General features: G+C 45.0%; 1 protein-coding gene across 1 annotated transcript in view; it reads right to left on the bottom strand.

The window, feature by feature from the left end:
* Nucleotides 1-266: 266 nt before the first annotated feature.
* Nucleotides 267-23586, bottom strand: part of CMPK1 (cytidine/uridine monophosphate kinase 1) — a 99779-nt gene continuing 76459 nt past the window's right edge. Inside the window, exon 6 of the mRNA XM_078671508.1 lies at nucleotides 267-1607. Within this exon, the coding sequence (XP_078527634.1) occupies nucleotides 1566-1607 (42 nt within the window). The 3' untranslated portion in view covers nucleotides 267-1565. The remainder of the gene's footprint in view (nucleotides 1608-23586) is intronic.

Raw genomic sequence — 23586 nt, forward strand, 5'->3', positions numbered from 1 at the left:
TGTTTTTTTTCCTGAACTTACGAAGCTCTGTAAACATCTTTGAGGAAAGGTGCTCTGATGTAAATCTGAAAGTAACACGGTGGCAAAAAAATCCCAAAATTGAGTAATGATAGCTCTAACTGCAATGTCAGAACATGGATCATCTAACAGTAGTCTGGACATTGAGGTTATTTTTTTCCAGTGCTTTTAACCAAGTAGACCTCATTATAACAGTAGTACAGTACACAATCCTACTGAAGAAAGTTGTGTTAAGCGGAAGCGATGCATTTTTTTTGTGCAAAAACTTTTACTTAAAATATGGGTGAAGTTGGTCCCCAAAATACCCAACATTTTAAAAACAGAGATTATACACAGTAGAGGGTACAAGTACACCATCTGCATCGGTTACAAGGGAGGACAGCCGATAAAAAAAAAACATGAAGAGAAGACGATAAGATACAGCATAAAAAGTTAAGTATTTCAAAGCAATACCTCTTGAACACAAAAAAGCAATGTTTTAATATCTGCTTTGTCACCCAAGTCAATCTAGGACCCTGACATGGAGTTTGTGCATCTCAACAAAATAAGTTAAATACAAGCAGTGTCACCATTCGTATATGTTATCTGAGCAGAGCAAAACAAGAGAAAGTTAGACGTCAAATATTGTATTTAAATACAAGTGCTTGCATTTTACCAAACCTACAAGTGCTCTATGCCACTCCCCTCCCCGCAAAATGAAGGCTAATGACATGGACAGGGCTGGGGCTAAAATGAGCAGGGGAGGGGCCATGATAAACAAGGAGAGGCACCGTGAACAGATCCATGTACAGATTATGCTTACTTTAAGTAGGACCTTGTTTTGACTGGGCTGCTGGCTTCAACTAAAGAAAAATATATTGTAAACAATGCCGCCTATATCCATCGGACTCTCCATACCCACTACATATAAGATACAGATGCTTCAATTTAAGAGGTACACCCACCATGACCCTGCTGATATACAGGAAGACATCACTAGAGGATATGACATTTTAAGGACAGAACACCAACAGCTGACCTGATTACTCTGCGGATCATACTTTTTTTGTGTTTAATGCACAGACAGGACAACTGCAGTAGACCACAAAGTTAAGAATGCAGTCTTTCCTATGTATACCTTGTGATTACATGAATATTTAGTTCTGGACTCCGAAGCAGGCTTGCCTGATGAAGAAAGAGACCAGCTATTTCATATGACAAACTCTACAGCCTTTGATTCCCCTTTCTGAACCACAGACAAGCCTCGTACTACAGGGTATGTATGGATATTTCGATGCACTCACAGAGTTCCATCAAATTAAAAGTTTGCTGCCAAATTCTGTAAAACTATGCACAGTTGATTAGGACAAAGTAATTTCATAGCAACATGTGTTGAACAAACCTGACAATCAGCTAACATACACTGCTGTCTCTAATAAGTCACACTGATACGTATTAAAAGTTTTAAAAAAAATAATAATTTGACAGTTCAGGAAATTAATTGAAGAGTTCTAGTTGCAGCTTTTGGAGATTTCAGCACAATTCCTAGGTAATGTTCCAGTGTGGAGTTAACCTTCCTTGTCGAAAATAATCTGCACTGCAGTAAACACCTGAAAACAAGAGCAATAATTAAATGTTTGCAAGTAGCAATAAGCATTAGCAAAGCCAAAAACTGACTAACTTTAGGCGTATGTGTTCCTGTTGTAACGGGTCCATGTTGTTTTGTTTGGATGCACTAAGATAACGCACACATTCAGACAATACCCTGGGGTTTAAGGAAAACATTCTACATCCAGCCAGTGTATAGCTTGAACAGAAATGTTTTATTATTTATACACTTGTTTATAATATGTGAGAGTCGTTCTCCTTTAAGTAGATTCAGTTTCCGTTTGAATATTTACCATGCTCAGCATTGAAATACGTAACAAACATGTTTATTCTATATTTAAAAGTTTGCAATAATAACGTTTTTTTTCTTAACTTTTTGATTGAATATCACAGCTTTGTCGAGGAGAAGTACAAACTGGTACTTTTAATAAAAAAACACCCTCTTTTACTTTTCGATGGGGCTGTTAGTATGCTTGTTGCTTACAATTCACACTAAGGAATAGAAACAAATCCAGTCACGTAGGAAAATAAAAACAATGATTTTTTAAAATAAAATTGCATGCTTGTGAATCTTGTTACTTCTAACAGAAAGGGCTACTTTGCTGAACAGGGCGATAGGTGTTTAGATGTGTGTTTTAATGGCAGGCTAAGGAATCTAATCAGCACAATTTATTTGCCACACTCACCATATCCACGTTTGAAACCAGCATGAAAAGCTATGTTACATATCAATGAACCATATTGGGATGTGTTTGTTTGTTTCTGAAACTTTAACATGTGCTTTATTGCCTATCGTCTATAATTTGCCTGCAAATATATATCGATAGTAAAGGGGAACAGCAGTAGGGATACACAGTTCACTTGCCCTGATGAAAGACGGTAACCCATGGAGGTCTATCAGTCAGTGTGACTAGGTCTGGTTCTCCTGCATCTCTCCGATTTACTGGTTTTAAACTTATCATTGGGCCAGGAGACCAATATATAACTTTATATTGTATCTAGGAAGCCCCACTATAATCTTTTGCAACAGTCTAGCTCCCTTAATGTAAGAGTGAGCCCATCGTTGGTGTGTAGATTGCACACCTAGATGTTGGACCACACCCAATGACAATGCATGTCACCTGCAGTGGGTGAAGGATCCTCTATCCAAAATATAAGATAGACTATGACAATCCGAATGGTGAATTGCCATTCTTGGCTCTGCTATTCTTATATGGTTTATTTCAGAATGTCCCAGAAGGACATTTAGAATTTGACCAGAAATAAAATCCACTCTCGCCCTTTAGGTGTTTATATGCATAACGACATGCCTGAAAAGGCTGCTAATCCGGTTATAGCCCAAGTGTAGGAATGTATCTTCCAGGGTGCAAAGGAAGACCCTGCAAGGAGTGGTTCTCAATAATGTATGCAACTATCCAATGTGTGATGAGATAAGATAAGGGATTTATAGTGACATGTTTAATTCATAGAATATCTATGCTGTGTTGGGGGCCTGGGGCATTGGAAAAGAAACAAGCATTTACAATGCAATAGGTCTCGCATTTGTTAATGCTACAGGTGTTGGCATTGAAAAGGACAATGTTTTTTACTTGTTTATTTTTATCTGCAGTGGAGTCATATTTGCATAGCGCTGAAAAATACATGGTGAAGAAAATATAGCGGTATGGGATAGAGCAATGTGAGATATAAGAAAATTAAGATGTTCAAGGATGTGGTAGCATATAATAAGGAACTGGTGGAAGAAGATATGGGTGGGGGAAATAAAGGCCAGCAATAAAGGAACTAAAGCAGAGAGAGAACACGTGTGATTCGCATAAATCCCGGAGATGTGTAAGGGGGTAGACACAGCAGCTGGCGGCAGTCACGACTCCGTTAGGAGCCAGTGAAGGGCAGTAGGGGCCCGGGAACCTGTGTGCTGGATTACTGAGGCCCAGGGCCCAACTGAGCTGCGGCTGCCGGGGGTCAGGTGACTGCTCCGCAGGAGCAGGGACCACTCACCTGGGCTCTCACAGTCCTGCCGGTCGCCATGCTCCAGCACCGCCCAGCAGCATCCCCCGCCCTGCTCCGGAGGCCTGCCGAAGCAGCTGGACCCGCACGCGGAAGAGGCGCTGGTCCTGCAGCAGGGTGCGCTGCAGCAGGGGGCCGAGGTGCTGGACCTGCAGCAGGGCGCGCTGCAGCAGGGGGCCCGCGCTGGCCGGCACCACCAGCTCCAACACCATTAGTGGGTGGGAGGAGGAGGCGCCCTGCTGTGGAGAGCTTCCCGGAAACCGGAGGAGGCCGGGGCCCCACACCGCTTAGAAGTGTTATATAGAGTACCTTTCCTGTAGTGCCCAGAATGCACTCAGTTTCTTTGACAGACCAGGATTCTCCATTGTCTTACAATACCCTTCTGTTCAAAGCCAGCAACATACTACAAACACGCAACTGACTGACCGTCATTTGAGTCAGTGAACGACCCTCGTTTGAACTCACACACCCTACTACAGATAAATTACTGCCCACGAATGGATAGATAATCCTTAACAATATAGCATTTAACATTCAGCTACGAGGTGAGATTTATTCTCCCAAAACATGCACAATAATAATCCATTTAGCACACACGTCACTCATCTGAGCCTCAAGGAAGGCCTTAGTAAAATTTCAGATTATCCCTGCTTTAATTCAAAGACTTCTTTTAATCGGACAGTCGGCATCGTATGTATACTAGTGCATTATAGACCCAGAAAGTGGTCCTGCAAAATCTGCAACCCAGGGAGAACAACATCTTCATACTTACTGTAAACATAGTTTGAGATGCCCAGAAGTTACAATATTTAATACTTACAAAACTCATGCAATGGAGCATACAACATACAATGCAGGAGCTTAACTCTTGTTTTTAAGTGTGCTTTTTCATCATTTAGTCACATTCAGGTCGGAGATGAGATTTATTCTCCCAAGACACGCACTATAAATCTTTCACCCAAATACATTGGAAGATCATGGAAGTGTTTGTTATACATCAGGTACTTATCAACAGGGTCTGCTTTCCAATGCAAGAGCGGCAAAAAATTTTGGAAAATGAACAGTGTGGTGCAAGAGGACGGGAGCTGCGTTACCACGTGTACTTACCGCCATAGGAGAAACCAGTCAGCCAGCACTGCGGGCCTCCCTATGAAAGAAGCCTGCAAGTGGTGCGCGCGTGCCACTTCGAGCCATGGCCTATTGGTGTCTAGCACGCGCACCAAGCGCGTAATGACACCAATAGGCCATGGAGCAATGCGCCCGCCTCTGGCCAATTGCGTGCAGTCTTTAATAAAAAGACGCACGCTAAGGCCAATCGCGTACCACAAAAGGAATCGCACGAGCGTGTGAGATTCCTAGGTCAGCCTGAATACCCTGTTTTTCACCCACTAAAGATCTCGCGCTGCATGAGCACTGCTGTGCAGTGCACCGCTAAGCGCAAGACCTAAACAAGCATTTACAATGCAACGGTTTCGCCTTTGGAAAAGTTTGAGTTATTGGCATTGTAAATGACAACATTTGTATTTATGTGTTGGTTTTGAAAACAGATAAATAATTGCCATTGTCATTTACATTGCAAATAGCTTTAACATTTCCAAAGGCGAAACCGTTGCATTGTAAATGCTTGTTTTTTGTTGCGGGCAGTCGGAGAATCAAAGGGGAGCGGAAATTAAGACCCCCACTCAGCCGCATTTACATGGAAACAAAAAGAAGGGAGTTACTCGAAAACTTACAAAACAAAAAAAAATCCAACCCCAAAATGTTTGACAGTAATTTCACCTCTGCTTGTCAGCAGCAATTTGCCGCCGCAAGCTTCCCGGAGGATTGGTACAGGAAAAACAGAGAAAACCAAAAGAGAGAAGGAAAGGAGGTGAAATTACACGGTGCGTGGAACTGAAGAGAAAAGAGGAACACAAAAGAGAAGGGTGAGGGAGGGAGACCAAGAAGAAATTTGAGGTGGTAAGAAGGCGAGGACGAAATAAAAGACGACAAAGTCTTTGAAGGAGGAGGAGGAATGAAAGGGAATGAATTGCTAGAAGAAAGGACCAACAGGAGGAGAGAAGAAAAATTCAAGAGATGTAAAAGAATGAACCGAAATGGAAGCGAGAGCTAGAAGAGAAGGAATTAAAGCGGAGTAGAGGGGACCGGAGGAATTAAAGGGGAGGGGAGGATTGCGTGTGCACTGTGTTCCCGGGCCTCACAGCAAGGTTTTTGAGAAAGCACGAGGAACTTTTAAGTGCAAACATCACATCAGTAGTTTGGAATGCACTGAGCAATTCCGTTTGGAGATGGTAATTACAAACGCGACAGCCAAGTGTTTTAGCCACAGATGTAATGAAAGGGGAAAGGATGTACGCGTGGTATAGCGGCTAGAGGGCGACTTTGGAACCTTGCAACCTGGGTTGAAATCTCGGCTGCAACGATTGACTAATACATGTGTGATTCTTGACAATTTACTACATTTCTTTGAGACAAAGACTGTAAATATGCATACGGTTACATCATTCTATATATGTCATATGTTATACAATTCTACTTTCAGAGGTGTAACGCCCCTTGATGTGCATGATCTAGTATTGTAACCAACCCCCCACCCACCACATTACACCACGCACGCCGCTGCTCCCAAGGATAGGTTCATGCTGCATTTTACCAATACACAGTGTGGATTTCAAGGGCGTGGCCAGGCACAATACGGTGTGACGTAGACACACAAGTCACACCTGTGGCTATTCACAGGCCGCCGGTCGTTCTCCATCCGGGACTTGATTCACACAAATATACTCCTGCAAAAAAGCTGGAGTAAAGGACATTCATTCCTTGTTGAAAATAATAAAGTTTGAAATGTTCAGCACATGTAAACAATTAAACGCAACGTGTGCTGAGCAAGATGTATGCCTGAAAGTATAGGATTTGTGTAAACTGCCATACGTACTTCTGTTGCTGTTTGAGTATTGAACATCACAGTCCCAAGGGGGTTATCGGATCGCGCTATTCTATTCAAGTTTGTGTATTGGCAACATGTGCTAATCTAGTCAACTCATGTAAAGAAGTGAACGGCTGACATCTGTACATATTTCTTGTGAATACTCCGAACTGCCAGGCGTCTGGGAGCTTAGAAACAGATTGAGCGCAGCATTAAGCGCTAGATTAAAATAAATCCACGGAACACAGGAGAAAAATGCAAACAAGTTAGTGCAGGTGAAATGGACGGGCCACTCGGCCCACATTACTCAGTGTCATGGCCACACAGAGACCAATTACTGCAGCCCTTAAACAGCGTCAGCAAGGAGAGAAAACAAGTTTTTTGGGAGTGTACTTAGCTGTGAGTGTGCTGTGCGTCAAGGTACAGAGGTCTGTGTGAGCTTTTCATACCTGCGATGGCGCCCTGCCTCGCCCCGCCATGCTTCTTCTTTCTTCCCTCCGGGCTGCGGGGGCGGGCACTTCCGGCCGGCCGCGCTGGGATTGGCCGGCCGGCCAACCACTTCCGGGTCGCTGCGGGCAGCGCAGCGGCCCTTCTCCTTAGGTAGGCAGGCGGGGGCTGATTTTTACGGGCAAATGTCGGGTGGGCACCGGCTCTAGATAACATCAATCGGGGCGGGAGTGGACACGGACGGCGGGAGGGGGCGGGAGTGGACACGGACGGCGGGAGGGGGCGGGAGTGGACACGGACGGCGGGAGGGGGCGGGAGAGGACACGGACGGCGGGAGGGGGCGGGAGAGGACACGGACGGTGGGAAACGTGCACAGGACAGCGAGGGGGGGCGGAAATGGACAGCGCATCAGTGAAAGGGGAGGGAACGGGAGAAAACGTAACTCCGCCCTGGGAAAAAATCTCGGGAACGCCCCCGAATCTGGTCCGGCCTTGACGGACAGATCTCTGTTCCAATGGCTAGCCTCCATTTATGGAGCTAGCCAATGGGACAGGGGGGCGTATTCCATTCTCCTTACTGGAAATCAAGAGATTTCTCTGGAGGCGGAGCTAAGAGCTCCGCCCTCCAGCGAAACCTAAAAAGGATAGAAACATTCCTAATGTTATTAAATCTGATAATACTTTTCACAAAATGAGATAGCATAAGGCAGCGTCTCGCCCTAGTAGGAAACCATACATTGTAACTTGAAGAAATTCTCCTTGCTTACTTCTGGAAGCAGACAGCAGATTTAATAATCAACAATTATGATAACAGGCCATTATCATCCAAATTCTGAAATGGACTACCTACTTAAGATTTCAAAACATCATTCCTTATTATTATTTTTTTTTTTAAATAAAGTTGGACGTTTGGACCTTTAGTCGAAATTGTCGAACTTTAACTTCAAGACACTTCAACAAATATAAACGGTTTGTAATATTTCTAAGCACCGACTCTCCTCTGGCAAAACACTGCCATTTGCTCCTCTACAGTTCTCGAGAGCGGTTTCCTGGCAACTTGGGTGACTGCAGAATTTACCTTGTAGCAGCCAAACCACTTGAAAGCCTGCTATTTAACTACATAATTAAACTCTTGCTTTTCAGCGGGAGGAACCTGCATTCCTTGTGAAACAAGGAGATGATTTTAGAAAAGGATGGGCAAACTACCATCTGATTCAGTGTCAGTAGATGCGAAACCCATACAATGTGCTCCCAGTACAGAGCCGCCAATATGATCCTGCATTAATGGCTACTGCACGATTTGATTATTGAAGTTTACAGCTAACAAACATTCAAGCATATAACATGCATGTTCGCATCAAGGGAGAAAACTGCCTTCTACAGAGAAAGACAACCTTTACTATCCACGACAAATTCCCTTAGCCATCTTTTAATGATCCACCAACAGAATATTAGATTGAATATCAAAGAGGACAAGAAAAACTAGCTAGGCACACGATGTAGCCCAGTAAGTGTTTGTTTCTCTGTTTTTGGCAATTATTACATGGGTTGTCACAGGAAATGTTCAAGCTAGAGATATTTTATTGATGTAAATTAGGGCTCTTCTTTTGGAGGGAAGTGGAAAGAGGCAGTCCCAGCCACAAAAAATAATTACCTTCCAATCAATTTAGACCAGCAATTTTAAATCTTTCTACTTCTGTGGACTCTCAACAAATCCGTAATAAAAAATGAGGGTCACCACTGAATCATTTCTGGAACCCAGTAATCCTCACTGAGTCATTTTAGAAGCCGAGCGTCACATTCTAAGCAATTTCTACAGTTTCAGCTTCGAAAACTACAGAAACAAGTTTACATCAAACAAATAGACAAATGATGAAGTATTTTATTTAATGCACAAACAAATATAGAAAAACTGAATTTTTTTAATGGGAAGTTCGGAGCTTTACTAAATTTTGTTTTTAATTCTTAAAGAGGAAGCGATATATTAAACTCTAGATTATCACTTCAGCCAGCGCTTCAATTGAGACCATTCATTGTCCTTACTATACTGTGCTTGCTACTCCAAACAATCAAGTGAAAGATACCAACTTCCTTGTTTGCCTCCGATTTTAATTTACAGAACAGGTTAAAATGTCAATTTTACATTTTGTTTCTTTATATACACTTTATTAGTCTGCACATATAATTACATTTTCAATATACTCGCTGCCCCCCCTCGACCGCCCCCACCAAGTGGGAGTGCAGACTACTAGGGTTCTGTGGACCACAGGTTACAAACCACTGCTTTAGACCATGTGAACTGCATGAACTCTACTGCAGCTGCGTAGTCTGTAAATAACATTGCTGTGTTTAGATACAAAGGACCTACTCTATTGGTTTTCAAAACACTGTTCATGACACCAAAGAATCCTATACCACACCACTGCAGTGTGTCAGGCTTTGCTTGTGGTTATCATTCAGGTCTTGAGAAATCTACTTGCCCACTCGCTAAAGCCAGTCAGATTTTATCAGGGCAAGTTATTTGTAGGACCTACTGTCCCACTATGAAGAGAGAGCTGAAACTGGCAAAGAACAGGTGTTCTGCTCACTCAAAGAATAAATAAGCAATAAAGATGCTTTACAATCCTGTTACATTTGCTGTGTGTTCAAAGACAGTGGTCAAATGTTATCCAGGAAATTGGTATTTACAAAATCCTTTAACTTTGCAGTGAGATTAAGAGAAGTAAAGTCAACTATCTCACAATTGTGCTGGGTTACAGGCAGTGTGAAATGAAAGAGTGTAGGATGTCAGCTTTTTCCTAAGAGTCAACATTTAAATAGCTTGTACATGAACTGTACACATATTTAAAGGATAATGTTACTTACCCAGTAAGCATCTGTTCTTGGCATGTAAAGCTGTAGATTCACATGTTTTGCATACTCCAGCCATCTAGTGTTGGTCTTGATGTTTGCTAGTTGTTTTTCTTCGAAAAAGTTGTTCCTAGTCACGAGGTAAGGGGACTCCTCCTTTCGGTGATAGTGTGCATGGTCATCGACTCCACTGTTAGATTGTTTTCCCGCTAGAGCATGGGTACTCACAAACTTTCTCTCGGGGGCCAAATTTACAGTGTGGTTTGTGTCCGAGGGCCGCACCAGTTGGGGCGGGGTCAGTGGGGGAGGGGGCGGGGCTAGAGCAACAAAAAAACTGTTACTATGAGGTTGAACACAGGCCCCTGCAGTGGACGCCTTCGTCCACTGAGCCACCAGACCTGGCATACACACATCTCTCTCGTTCTTTCTCTGTCTCTCTCTCTCTGTCTCCCTCCCTCTCTCTACCTCTCTCTACCTCTCTCTCCCTCTGTCTCTCTCTCTCCCTCTGTCTCACTCACTCTGACTGTCTCACTCACTCTCTCCCTCTCTCACTCACTGACTGTCTCACTCTCTGACTATCTCACTCACTCGGACTGTCTCCCTCTCTCTGTTTCCCTCTCCGTTTCCCTCTCCCTCTCTGTTTCCCTCTCCCTCTCTCTGTTTCCCTCTCCCTCTCTCTGTTTCCCTCTCCCTCTCTCTGTTTCCCTCTCCCTCTCTCTGTTTCCCTCTCCCTCTCTCTGTTTCCCTCTCCCTCTCTCTGTTTCCCTCTCCCTCTCTGTTTCCCTCTCCCTCTCCCTGTTTCCCTCTCCTCCTTCCCTCTCCCTCGTTCCCTCCGGCTCCCTCTCCCTCCCTCGCTCTGGCTCCCTCTCCCTCCCTCGCTCTGTCTCCCTCCCTCGCTCTGTCTCCCTCCCTCGCTCTGTCTCCCTCCCTCGCTCTGTCTCCCTCCCTCGCTCTGTCTCCCTCCCTCGCTCTGTCTCCCTCCCTCGCTCTGTCTCCCTCCCTCGCTCTGTCTCCCTCCCTCGCTCTGTCTCCCTCCCTCGCTCTGTCTCCCTCCCTCGCTCTGTCTCCCTCCCTCGCTCTGTCTCCCTCCCTCGCTCTGTCTCCCTCCCTCGCTCTGTCTCCCTCTCCCTCGCTCTGTCTCCCTCTCCCTCGCTCTGTCTCCCTCCCTCGCTCTGTCTCCCTCTCCCTCGCTCTGTCTCCCTCTCCCTCGCTCTGTCTCCCTCTCCCTCGCTCTGTCTCCCTCTCCCTCGCTCTGTCTCCCTCCCCCTCACTCTCCCTCGCTCTCCCTCGCTCCCTCCCCCTCACTCCCCCTCGCTCTCCCTCGCTCTCCCTCGCTCTGTCTCCCTCCCCCTCACTCTTCCTCGCTCTCCCTCACTCTCCCTCACTCTCCCTCGCTCTCCCTCGCTCTGTCTCCCTCCCCCTCACTCTCCCTCGCTCTCCCTCGCTCTCCCTCGCTCTCCCTCGCTCTCCCTCGCTCTCCCTCGCTCTCCCTCGCTCTCCCTCGCTCTCCCTCGCTCTCCCTCGCTCTGTCTCCCTCCCCCTCGCTCTCCCTCGCTCTCCCTCGCTCTCCCTCGCTCTCCCTCGCTCTCCCTCGCTCGCTCTCCCTCGCTCTCCCTCGCTCTCCCTCGCTCTCCCTCTGTCTGTCTCCCTCCCTCCCTCGGTCTTCCTATGTCTGTCTCCCTCCCTCCCTCGGTCTTCCTATGTCTGTCTCCCTCCCTCCCTCGGTCTTCCTATGTCTGTCTCCCTCCCTCCCTCGGTCTTCCTATGTCTGTCTGCCTCCGTCTGTCTGCCTCCCTCCCTCGGTCTTCCTATGTCTGTCTGCCTCCGTCTGTCTGCCTCCCTCCCTCGGTCTTCCTATGTCTGTCTGCCTCTGTCTGCCTCCCTCCCTCGGTCTTCCTATGTCTGTCTGCCTCTGTCTGCCTCCCTCCCTCGGTCTTCCTATGTCTGCCTCTGTCTGCCTCCCTCCCTCGGTCTGCCTCTGTCTGCCTCCCTCCCTCGGCCTCTCTCTCTTCGCTCTCCTTCTGTCTGCCTCTCGCTCCCTCCCTCGCCCTCCCTCTGTCTGCCTCTGTCTCCCTCCCTCGCTCTCACTTGCTCTCCCTCTCGCTCCCTCACTCTCCCTCTGTCTGCCTCTGTCTCCCTCCCTCGGTCTTCCTTGCTCTCCCTCTGTCTCCCTCCCTCTGCCTGCCTCTGTCTCCCTCCCTCCCTCGCTCTCCCTCCCTCCCTCTGTCTGCCTCTGTCTCCCTCCCTTTCACTCCCTCTACCTCCCTCCCTCTCCCTCTGTCACCCTCTGCATTTTATTGTTTGTTTTTACACACTTAAGATCCCTAGACAGTGTAGTTCCTGTATAGAAATAGCTGGTGTTAAATGTTCAAACGATCCTTTTTTTCACTTGAAGATCTAGTTTTGGCAATTCTAAAAACAAATAGGTAATTTGTAAAGCAAAGTTTTAATCAAACTTTAATACTGGCAGTTTGATATTGGCTGCAGATGTGCATGATTTTACATATTTCTGCTCATGTGAGCTTAATTCGGAATAACCTTTAAATTGGCTAGACAATAATATATTGTTGCTGCTGCACCTATTTGAGTTGTGAGTGTGTTCACTCCCCGTATTCACATGCCCCTCCGGAGGACCCAGGGTACAAGTCCGAAAAATAGAAGTTCTGAATGTGCTCCGATCTCGCCCCAGAGAGGCCAAAGAGTGAATGTGTGGCTCCATTTGCTCAAGTTCTCGAGCTCCCAGTAAAATGAGTGGGGGGACGCCGTCCTCCCGCGTGGTACCCCGACTCGAGCCCTGGGAGGACCCTTGAGTTGCTCGGACCACGCTATTGCTGAGAGCCAAGTGCTGAAGGGATTTTTTGCCCAGTTGCTCAGAATCCATTTTAGGATGGGCGCCCTGTGACATCAGGAGTAAAACGCCTCAAACACCATGGTTTGGCCCAGAAACCCCTGCTTGCCCCGTTGCCCTCTGAAAGGATTGTGACAACCCTGATAGGACACTTTACTGGAATCCCGCCTGCCCTGGCAATAAACCTTCCATTTTGAGGGTGTCCAAACCAAAAACCTATATCTCTGTTTAGCTATTGGTGTTAAATGATTTTTATCAGTTCCATTCTACCTGTTGAACTCTTGATTTTCTGATGGCCATGCATAGTCCTATGTCGAAACAGTGTGTGCCGCATTTATAATGGGCCACTTCAAATATTTACTGGTTTTATTGCACTGCAGGAACGATGAGAACCTGAAACTGCACAAAGAATATTCTCAGATGTGAAGCATTCATTTATTAGTTGATAAATAATATGGACATAATTTTATTCCTGACAATATTTGCTTATATATTTCTTTAGTTAACAAGATATAGTTTCGAATTTTCACTCTCAAGTAAAGTAGTTATGTTTTAGGATGTCATTTTGAATGTGCATATCCGATATTCATTAACAGATTACATATATTATTAACTGTATTATACATACTAATTTTACTAAATACTATTAATATATGTGTTTATTCATTGTCCTATAATTTATAATCTTACCATTCTATTACTAATATATGGGTTTACTTATTATCCTGCAGTTCATGATCTTCCCATTTAAATGAACTTTTAAAGTAAAAAAAGATGCCATCATTCACGGAGTTGAAGTGGGTGAGCATCTGAAAGTGACAGCTATACATTTTCATGGATTTTGTATTTCTCACATTTTTGGCAGCATTTGAAGAAATAGACCAGTTTGGGTCAGTGCTACAGATTAGATTTACTTCACTTTCACGTTTGAATTGCGGACTTAGTTAAAGCGGAAGTCGCCAGGATGCCGGGCTTCCAAGTAGCATAAATGTCTCCTTTTTCTTGGCATGACAACCATGACTGTGATTAATGGTCCAATCAAAAACCGGAGAGAGGTGAGCTGAGCATATCTACCATAAACAGCACAAGGGGTGTGGGATGACCAGTGTGTCTCTTGCAAACTGTACGGAAAGATCCCTGCCTCGCTGCCAAGTCAATGTCAACAGAGCTGGGAGCAGCCGGTGCCAAATGTTTCACGGGCACCGTGGAATGTACCCGCCGTTGCAGCCACAGCACTGCTTGTTCTACCACATTTTCCAAGCCATTTTTTAGCTTTTTATATAGCGCGAACTCGACCCTAATTGGAGCACTTTACACGAGCAACAGCTACCTTACACAAGTGCAGGATTCTTTTAATGACGTAGAAATACAAAAGGCCCCATGTGTGTACCCTGCCTGTGTGTGCCCGGGCTGAAACAGCTTCCGGGCACACACATACACAGCCACTCGAGCACTTAACAGGTCTTTAAAAGACCATTCGCATGTTAATGAGGCTTTGTTTACCTCTTAGGCCCCTGCAGCCCCACTCTGACTATGCTGGGAATCTCCAGGCTCGCGCTGCCGCAGGGGTGATTGTTAACACAAAAAAAAAAAAAAAAAATATTAAATACGTACCATATCTGCACGGTCCGCGGGCCGCCAGGGAAGGCTTGCCGGGCCGCAGTTGGCCCGCGGGCCGTACTATGAGTACCCGTGCGCTAGAGGGTGAGAATGGAGTAAGTAAGTGTAGAATAGAGATGTGCTGGGGTATAATGAAGAACTGCAACAACTACAGGTACCCGGGGAGGCGGGTGGGCGCATGTGAATCTACAGCTCTACATACCAAGAACAGATGCTTACTGGGTAAGTAACATTTACCGTTTGTGGCATGTGCGCTGTAAATACACATGCTTTGCACAGACTATAAAGCAGTATACTCTCAAAGCGTTGGCTAGCCTATAGATGTTGCAGTTGTTTGGAATAGTGTTTTAAGTACTGCTTGGCCTACATTAGCTTGTTGTCGTGCGAACACATCTACACAGCAGTGTTTGGTAAATGTGTGTGGTATAGACCATGTAGCTGCTTTACATATGTCAACTAGAGGGATGTTACCTAAAAAGGCTACAGAAGCCCCTATTTTGCGAGTGGAATGCGCTCTAGTGGGTATAGTCCAAGTCCTTTTGGCTTTAGCATAGCATGTTTGAATGCAATTAACAATCCATCTAGCAATACCAGATTTAGAGATAGGATTGCTTTTACGAGGTGAAGCAAATGCTACAAAAAGTTGTTTTCTATCTATGTAGTACAACAAAGCTCTTTTAACGTCAAGCATGTGACGAGCACGTTCTACTACAGAATCAGGTTGAGGAATAAAAACTGGTAACTCAAATTAATTAGGGAAGGAATTTGGGATTGGTCTGAAGAACTAGCCTGTCTTTGTGTAGCTGAAATAAAGGTTCTTCTAGCGTTAATGCCTGTAGCTCACCAACTCTCCTCAGTGATGTGACGGCAATGAGGAAAGCAATATTCCATGAGAAGAACTGTAAAGGGCATTTGTGTAATGGTTCAAAATGTGTGCCCATGAGCCTTGTGAGGACAATGTTTAGATTCCAGACTGGGGCAGGAGGAATCCTTGGTGGTATAACCCTTTTTAAACCTTCCATAAAAGCTTTAATTACTGGAACTCTGAATAGGGATAGATAATGCCTATTTTGTAAGTACGCAGCTAACGAATAGATGGTTAAGCCAGTTCTGTTTGTTGTAAATGTAACAAATAACAGATGTTTAGTATACAAGCGTCTAAAAGATTGATTTTGTTGTTGTTGCAATATACAGCAAATCTTTTCCATTTTGCAGCATAGCAAGCTCTGGTGGTAGGCTTTCTTGTTTCTTTTAGAATAATCATACAGTCTGGTGATACATTTAAGTGCCGAAACTATGACTTCAGGAGCCAGGTCGCTAAATTCAGTTCTTTCGGATTTGGATGTCTGATTTCGCCATGGTTCTGTGTGAGAAGACTGGAGTTCAGGCGTAGTTTTTATGTGGAACTAGTGACAGTTCCAAAAGGGTGGTGTACCAGGGTGGTGTACCATGGTTGACGAGCCCATGTGGGAGCTACTAGAATTAGTGTGAGGGATGTTTTCCTGAGTTTCCGAACCACCCATGGAATGAGAGGAAGAGGCAGAAAAGCATAGGCAAATATCCCTGACCAATTAATCCAAAGGGCATTATCCTTTGATTGCGGGTGTTTGTACCTGGAGCTGAAGTTTGGGCATTTTGCGTTTTCGGTTGTGGCTAATACGTCTATTTGTGGAAAATATCCACTGTTGGAAGTACGGAAGGAGAACCTGCGGTGAAGTTCCCACTCGTGAATTTGTTGCTTTCGTCTGCTGAGGAGATTGGCAATTTGATGTTTTACTCCTGTGAGATTTTCTGCCAAGAGATAAATGTTGTGATGGATCTCCCAATTCCAAATGGCTTGAGCGAGTGTTGACAGTGGAGAGAGTTTTAACCCCCGCCCCTTGCTTCTGCACATAATACATTGCTGTCATGTTGACCGTCCGGACTAGGACAGTTTTGGCTACGAGATGAATCTGAAAAGGTTTAGGGCTAGTAAGACAACCAATAGCTCCAGATAGTTAATGTGGAGGGTCTTGTGCTTGGTTGCTCCACAAGCCTTGTATTATGTAATCTTTAAGATGTGCTCCCCAACCAGTTAGAGATGCGTCTGCTGCTAGTACAACCTGTGGAACAGGGTCTATGAAAGGCCGGCCTACTGATAAGTTTTGTGGTTTCCACCATTGCAGAGAGCGATGTGTACGGCTGTCTACCAACACTATATCGGTTAGTATACTCTGTAATGGATTCCACTGACATGCTAAGCACTCTTGTAAGGGGCGCATGTGAAGGCTTGCATGGGGTACAATTGCTATGCAAGACACCATCATTCTCAGTAGTTGCATGAACACTTGGGCTGAAACTGTTCAATGGTAGCTTGAATATTGTATATTCTGGCTACATTGGGAGAGGGAGCTTTGACTGTGTCTAGAGTGGCTCATAGGCAAGACTGCATCTGTGAGGGATGCAGGTGAGACTTTTTGAACATTGATGGTAAAGCCCAGTTGATTAAATCGATCTATTGTGATCTGTGTGTGCTGCAGACAGTTTTGGTGAGTGCTGGTTTTGATGAGCCAGTCGTCTAGGTAGGGTAAGACGTGAATTGGTTGTCTCCTGAGATGAGCAGCGACTACAGCGCCCAGAGTTTTTACCAAATGCCTCGCAGTAGTCACTCCGAAGGGAAGTACCTTGAACTGGTAGTGCTTGCCTGCTATAACAAATTGGAGGTATTTGCGATGAGCTGGATGAATTGGAACATGAAAATATGAGTCCTTTAAATCTAGAGTAGACAAAGTCTGCGGTTTGTAAAAGTGGGAGTGAAAATGCTCTGACAGTACGCAATGGTTTAGCTCTCTCCGATCTAAAATATGTCTTACGGAACCTTCCTTTTTGGGGATGAGAAAGTAGAGAGTGAACACCTGAGTACTAGTACTGTAAGGGAACTGGCTATTGTTCCTTTTAGTAAAAGAGACTGGACCTCTTGTTTTAGCAAGTGTATATGTTCTGTAGATAACTTGTGAGATCAAGGTGGAATGTTTGGGGGGGATTGCTGGTAAGCTCCAGGCAATAACCATATTGGATAATTCCAAGCACTAATTTGTCTGATGTTATTGACTGCCAAATGGGGAGGAACTATTGAAGTCTTCCTCCGACAGATGTGCTATAATCGGGGGAAGCGTGGGTAAGACACTGTTTGTTGGGAGAAGGAGAGTTACGGGGTGTGTTAGCCTTACCCCTACCTTTGAAATTGTTGCCACAATAACCTCCTCGGAAAATACCTCTTGAGGGAGTGGACTGGTTGTTACCTCTAAGCTGAGGTATTTTGATCTGAGGGTGTGGTTTCTGTCCCATCTCTGTAAGAGAAGCGACCAAAGGAACCTCTGTTGGGTGACGTTTTTTCAACACCTGGTCAACGCTAGGGCTGAATAAGTGTTCCTTATCAAACGGTGTGGTAAGGATGGATTGTTGGATCTCAGGTTTAAAACCTGAAATCCTTAACCAAGCGTGTCTCCTGAGTAGGATGCTGGTGTTAACCTCTCTAGCTGCGGCATGTAGAGCACAACAAATACAGGAATTGGAAATGAGCTTACCCTCATGCACTAAGTCTTGTGGTTTAGCCTTATGCTCGTCTGGGAGATATTGGAGCAATTGCTGTATTTCGTCCCAGTGTGCTCCGTTACATCTAGTTGAAAGGCCTTGGGTATTTGCAATGCGCCATTGATTTGCTGCCCGAGCGGCTATGCACTTGCCAGAAGCATCAATTAGTTTGGACTCTTTATCTTGCAGAGGAGCATCCCCTGATGTTTGAGAATTTGCTCTCTTAAGAGCATTGGATACGACTAGGGAATCTAATGGCACTTGTCCCTTGATAAAAATGAGGTCTGTAGGAGAGGCCTTATATTTTTTGTCCACTCTAGGTGTTAAGATGCGTGCTCTGACTGGATCTTTACAAGGCTCGCATGTTCCAGCATGCCTTTAAGCATTGGAAGTGATTGTGATGACGTGTGTGGATGCTAAGTTTTCAAACAAAAAAAACTTCGAGGGATTCTTTGTGGAGCTCTACCGCATGGTCATGTGCAGCCCTGGCAATGAGTTCTTGGTGAGATGCACTGTCGTCTGGAGGAGATGGTTTGGCTGGGTAAAGGTCTGGATCAGTATCACCTGGATAATCCACTGTGTAATCTGTCCATGGATCTGTTGGAATATCCATTCCCCCATCATCTGCATCATCAGGATGAAATTGAGGAGAACCCTGAGGTGTAATTTGCAAAGGATTCTCAGAAGTTGACAGAAGTGCTGGAAGTGGAGGCGATGGTATAAGAAAAGAAAAGTACTTGTTAGCAACAGACTTTCCCTTCAAGGGGATTTTGTCTTACTCTTCAAGGGGATTTTTTAAGTGTCCTCTTCTTGAATCTTTTGTTTCTGAGGTGGGTTTACGTAAATATGGCCAGTGCCAGGGTGAATTTGGAGCCTTTTTTGCTTCGGATCAAGTGGTAATGGAATAGTGTCCATTTTCGGATCCAAAGGGGTGTCTGTGTTTTGGCGTCGAAGTCTTTGGCGTCCACGGAGGCGGATGTTTCGGCACGGAAGGGTTCGGCTCCGAAGGCTGCTTGGCTTTCGGCGTCGAGGATTTTGGCTCAGAGCCGGACTTGTGCTTGGAACTGGAGGCTTTTCGTGGACTTGGGATTGAGCCGGAAGGCTTGACTGCTCGTTTCGGTGCCGGGCCAGAAGGCGGGGCATCAGAAATGTCGTCTCGGTGCCAACCTTGGCCAGAAGGCAGAGGTGGTGCCGAAGCCTTGTGCTTTTTCAGAATTTGTGGGTGCAAGGGGTCTTTGGTACTTATGTCACCTTGTCCCTGCGGCAGTTCTTCGGCGTCGAGGTCTCTCTCGAGCTCCGAGTCTGAGTCTTGCTCAGAGAAGGCAACGTCATCCACCTCTGCCGTGGATGCCTCGATGTCTTCACCGAAAATGTCCGGCATGTCTTCGATGCTTTGACGCTGCATCTCATGTCGTTGAGCTCGACGACCGCAAAGAGGCTATTTGATCGCCGTCTTCTTCCTTGTGCTCCGGAGAAAAGCACAAGTTGCACACTTTGTGTGAGTAGGTGGGTGGATACTTAGTGTAGCACCGAGGATAGAATTTAAACGGCGACCGATCCCTCGGCGGAGAGCTGCCCGGGGGCAGTTAGGCCTCGAAGGCCGTCCACAAAGCTTTCCGATCGAAAGTCGATCCAGATGTCAAAACGATACACGGAGAAACGGGAAACGCATACAGCAACAATACCGTCAAGGTTAGAGAGAATTGTGGTTCGAAGGGAAACCAAAGAACGGTTTCGGACCCGAGTGCAGTAATACACGTCTGCACCAGATAGCGGAAAAAAACAATCTAACAATGGAGTCGATGACCATGCGCACTATCACCGAAAAGAGGAGTCACCTTACCTCGTGACTAGGAAAGACTTCGTCGAAGAAAAACAACTTGCAAACATCCAGACCCAACACTAGATGGCAGGAGTATGCAAAGCATGTGTATCTACAGCACACATGCCTCGAACATATATTTTAGTAGTTAGGAAAGCACTTTTGTTGTAATTCCGAAATGTGATGAAAGCAAAGATTTTTGTAGAATCAGAACAAATAAAAGCACTCTAGTAACGTTCAAATGAGAAATATTTGCTGGAACCCAATTTGCACACTTTGCACACTATATAGTTTTATCAATGAAACTACATGTCAGTGGGAAGGTTTGAGGCCATTTCAATGGAAATGTGCGGTCTGCAAATGACAGCGCACTAGGACATGTATTAGTATTTTGTTTATTAAAAGTGAGAGTTTTTAAACATGAACTATGAAACATTCCTGCATGCCTTGATGACAATGCTATTGTTCTGGCAAGTCTGGGTCCGTGTGTACCCGATTTGTGGGCTGGATTAAATTGAATCTTTTTTTAAAAACTTTTTTACAACAGACGAGAAAAAAGCGACTTTGTGTAATCCTAGGCAAATATTTTATTTCACTATTTGAGACCAGTTTATTGGTCAAGCGCTTTTCAATTAGGTAGAGTAGATCAGGTCACTAGACCTGCAGGCCTGAAAACATTTTTATTATTTTTCAAGGCCTGTCTGTACTCTAAAAAACAAAAAAAAGCATTTCACAAATTTGCTAAAGTTTAGAATAAAGGCAAACAAAGGTTGCAAGTAATAGGAAAGGATGGCTGGGCTTCTTAAGTAGCTACTGTTAATATTCTGCTAGACGTGTGTAGTCAAAAGCAATTATTTGACTTTCGTTTTGAATGTAAATTGATCCATCATGATGTTTTTCAGTCAAATCAAGAAGATGTTGTGAATACAACCTTCTTGGGTTTATAACTACATAAAATCTGAAGCCAAACCTTTACAGCAACGACTCACCTCTGAAGGATACTCACATCATGGTATCATACATGAGCATCTAAACAAATTTTTCAAAAAAAGCTCCAGACTTGATATCATGGTGGACACAGAGGAGAGAACTTTGAGAGGAAATTAACAATCTTAACTCATGCCCCAAACAAAGAATCCAGTCATTCTTGGTGACTTAAATCCAGTGGGACACACTGCCTGACTGGTGCTACTCAACTTTGGGATTTAATTTTGCTTTTTGGAAATCACTGCTGTAAAACAGAAGTAACCTCGATGATGAAATTTAGCATTCTTATGCCGCTGTTTACTAGCTCACAGCCTGTGATTAAATTCATGTTCGCCATTAACAAAACTGATTTCTTCAGAATGGAAAACAGAGAGCACTGGAACTTCACATGGTTTAGTACAGATTATTAGTTTATCATGCAATTATTTAATCTGCAATAAGATAGATTTCAACTACCTTATCCAGACAACTTGAGCCATATCTGGAACCATTTAGAATTAGATTAAAAGCGGTTATTTTAGTCTCACTGCAGGCAGCGCACCTGGCACATGATGGGAAGATTACATGAAAACATGTAGACAAGTGCACAAACTCCGAGGAAGATATTTCAGGTTTGCAACATCATCCCAGAATAGCCTTAATGTTAATGTGAAGCAAAGAGGCTGCCAAATCCTGGAGTAGCACTTTACCAAGACATTGTTGTAACTACCCTCTTTATCTGGTGGGCCAAAAGTTGAAGGAGAATAAATACTGCCTTTACCCGTCGCCACTTACAAGGCAATGGTCCCCAAGTCTCAATTGTTCTTTCACACTCAGTGAATTGTATTAAAGGACAAAAATGGACATTTGCATTTTCCCATTTCCTACAAGAAGTGCTTCAATTAGCAGTGACTTCGATACAGCACATATAATTATTTCATTTGATTCACGCGACACATTCAGTTTTCTTTCTAACTCACAAGTTATATTTTCAGTAAGGCTGTCTACCTATGTAATTTTTGTGCACTAGTACATAGCTTTCGGTGGTGTCACGTTAAGATGCATAGGCCATGCAATGATGCGAGCCAGCAAAGAAAATCTGTAATTTAACACATTTATTTGGTGCTTACTACAATCACATGTTCTTTTCAACAAACCACATAGCCAGGACATAATAGTACTCGAATATGAAACCAAACAAACTGTAATTCTACCTCAGGACCGGAGGCGAGGATTAAGCTCTACTTTCTTTATTTCCCTTTCCAGCAGTGTTCAACTTCATTAAACAAAAAACTACCTTTCCCGTTGTCTACAGGGGAAAGATCAACAAAGATATACCAATCAACAGCTCAGGGAGACCACAAAGGTAGGAGGCTTCTGGGTAACTTACTCTTTCTTCATTTGCCTGCTCGTCAAACAGTTAAGTCACCCATGTTTAAGCTTTGTTTGATACTTGTGGTGAGATTTTATAACTGCTATTTTGACTTGTTGATACGTGTGGGTCTTTGCGGCGCCTCTGCCGCAGCTAGATGAGACCGCGGAGCGTCTTCCCATGGCTTCAGTCACCGTAATGAATGTTTGCCTCGGCAGCGTTGATGCGGTAGCCGCCAGACGGCGCACTAACAAGCGGTGCGCCCCTTGTCTTGTTGCTCCGCAGCGGACACACTATAGTCAGTCTCTAAAAACGTAGATTGTTGCAGTTGCCAAACCACAGAGCCTTAGGTTTGTCAAAATGTTCCTCCCATACTATAGGTGTATATTTCTTCCCTGAGGCTTGAAATACTTTTTTCTGGGTTCCCCCTCACACATTACCCCAGTGATTTAAGCCATGGGCATGGAAGGAGACTACTTACAGGAGGAGTCCTTGCAGGTCTTCCCCCTCAACAATGAATTTTGCGAGGCAGTGACTGCCTCTATCCATCAGGCGCTTGTGGCAGTCATGGGCCCCTTTGAATGCCGCCTCATGGAAATTGCCTCCTCATATGCTGAACCATACTCTTAAAGGGGGCAATCCCCAGTCTTCCTTAATTGTGCACCGAAGCTCAAGTCTGACTCTGCCATTGATCTTGGTGCTTTTGAGCACCTTATGGTGGCCTTCTTGGCCCAACCTCCCCCTGGTTCTGCTGACACAGCAGAGGATGCAGACGCCCTGTCTCCCCAGGGTGGTCTGGATGTGGGGATGAGGAGTCCCCTAATGAATCCAATGACAAAGCTGGTTCTTCCAGGCCTTAGCGCAGCCCCTCTAGTGGTGCGGAGGACCCTTCTGATATGCTGGGCCACTACCAGTAAGGTTGCCTAGTTTGTCACAAGTCACCTTAAGAAGCCCTTGGAAAAGGAGGTTAGGGCATGCCTTAGGGCAGAGTGTCCCTGTAGGAGAGTAGGGTCTGCTATCCTATGGTCACCCCATTTTTTTGCTTTTTGTATTCACTGGTTTTCGACTTAATGTGGCTGTGGGCCTGCTAATCAGACCCACAGCCCTGCTGTTCTCTCTCTAAATTCACAACCATGTACTTTAGGTACATCACCAATTGGGATTGGGTCACCTTATGAGCCCCTGTACAGTGTACTATAGGTACCCAGGGCATAGGTGTATCCAAGGCCTACCTGGGGCTGCAGCATGTCTTTTGCCACCCCTGGCTGGCCATCCAAAATGACAACACTGGCTGATCACTCAGCTGGGGCAAGGTCGTGTAAGCACCCGTTGCTTAGTTATAGTATACCTATGTCTAAACCTATATCTGGACACATACACCTATAAGTCACTCCTATGGCAGGTCTTAACAATCCTGGAGGCAGAGTGCTTGGTTTTATGTGAGATGGTGCTCTAGCATGAGCTGAGCCTGTCTGCAGCTTTCGGAACCATGTCCTTATAGCTGTTCTAGGATATTGCCATACCATATACTCTTGAGTGCATTGTGAACCT

This window comes from Lissotriton helveticus, chromosome 1_2, assembly GCF_964261635.1.
Source record: "Lissotriton helveticus chromosome 1_2, aLisHel1.1, whole genome shotgun sequence".
Classification (NCBI taxonomy): Eukaryota; Metazoa; Chordata; class Amphibia; order Caudata; family Salamandridae; genus Lissotriton; species Lissotriton helveticus.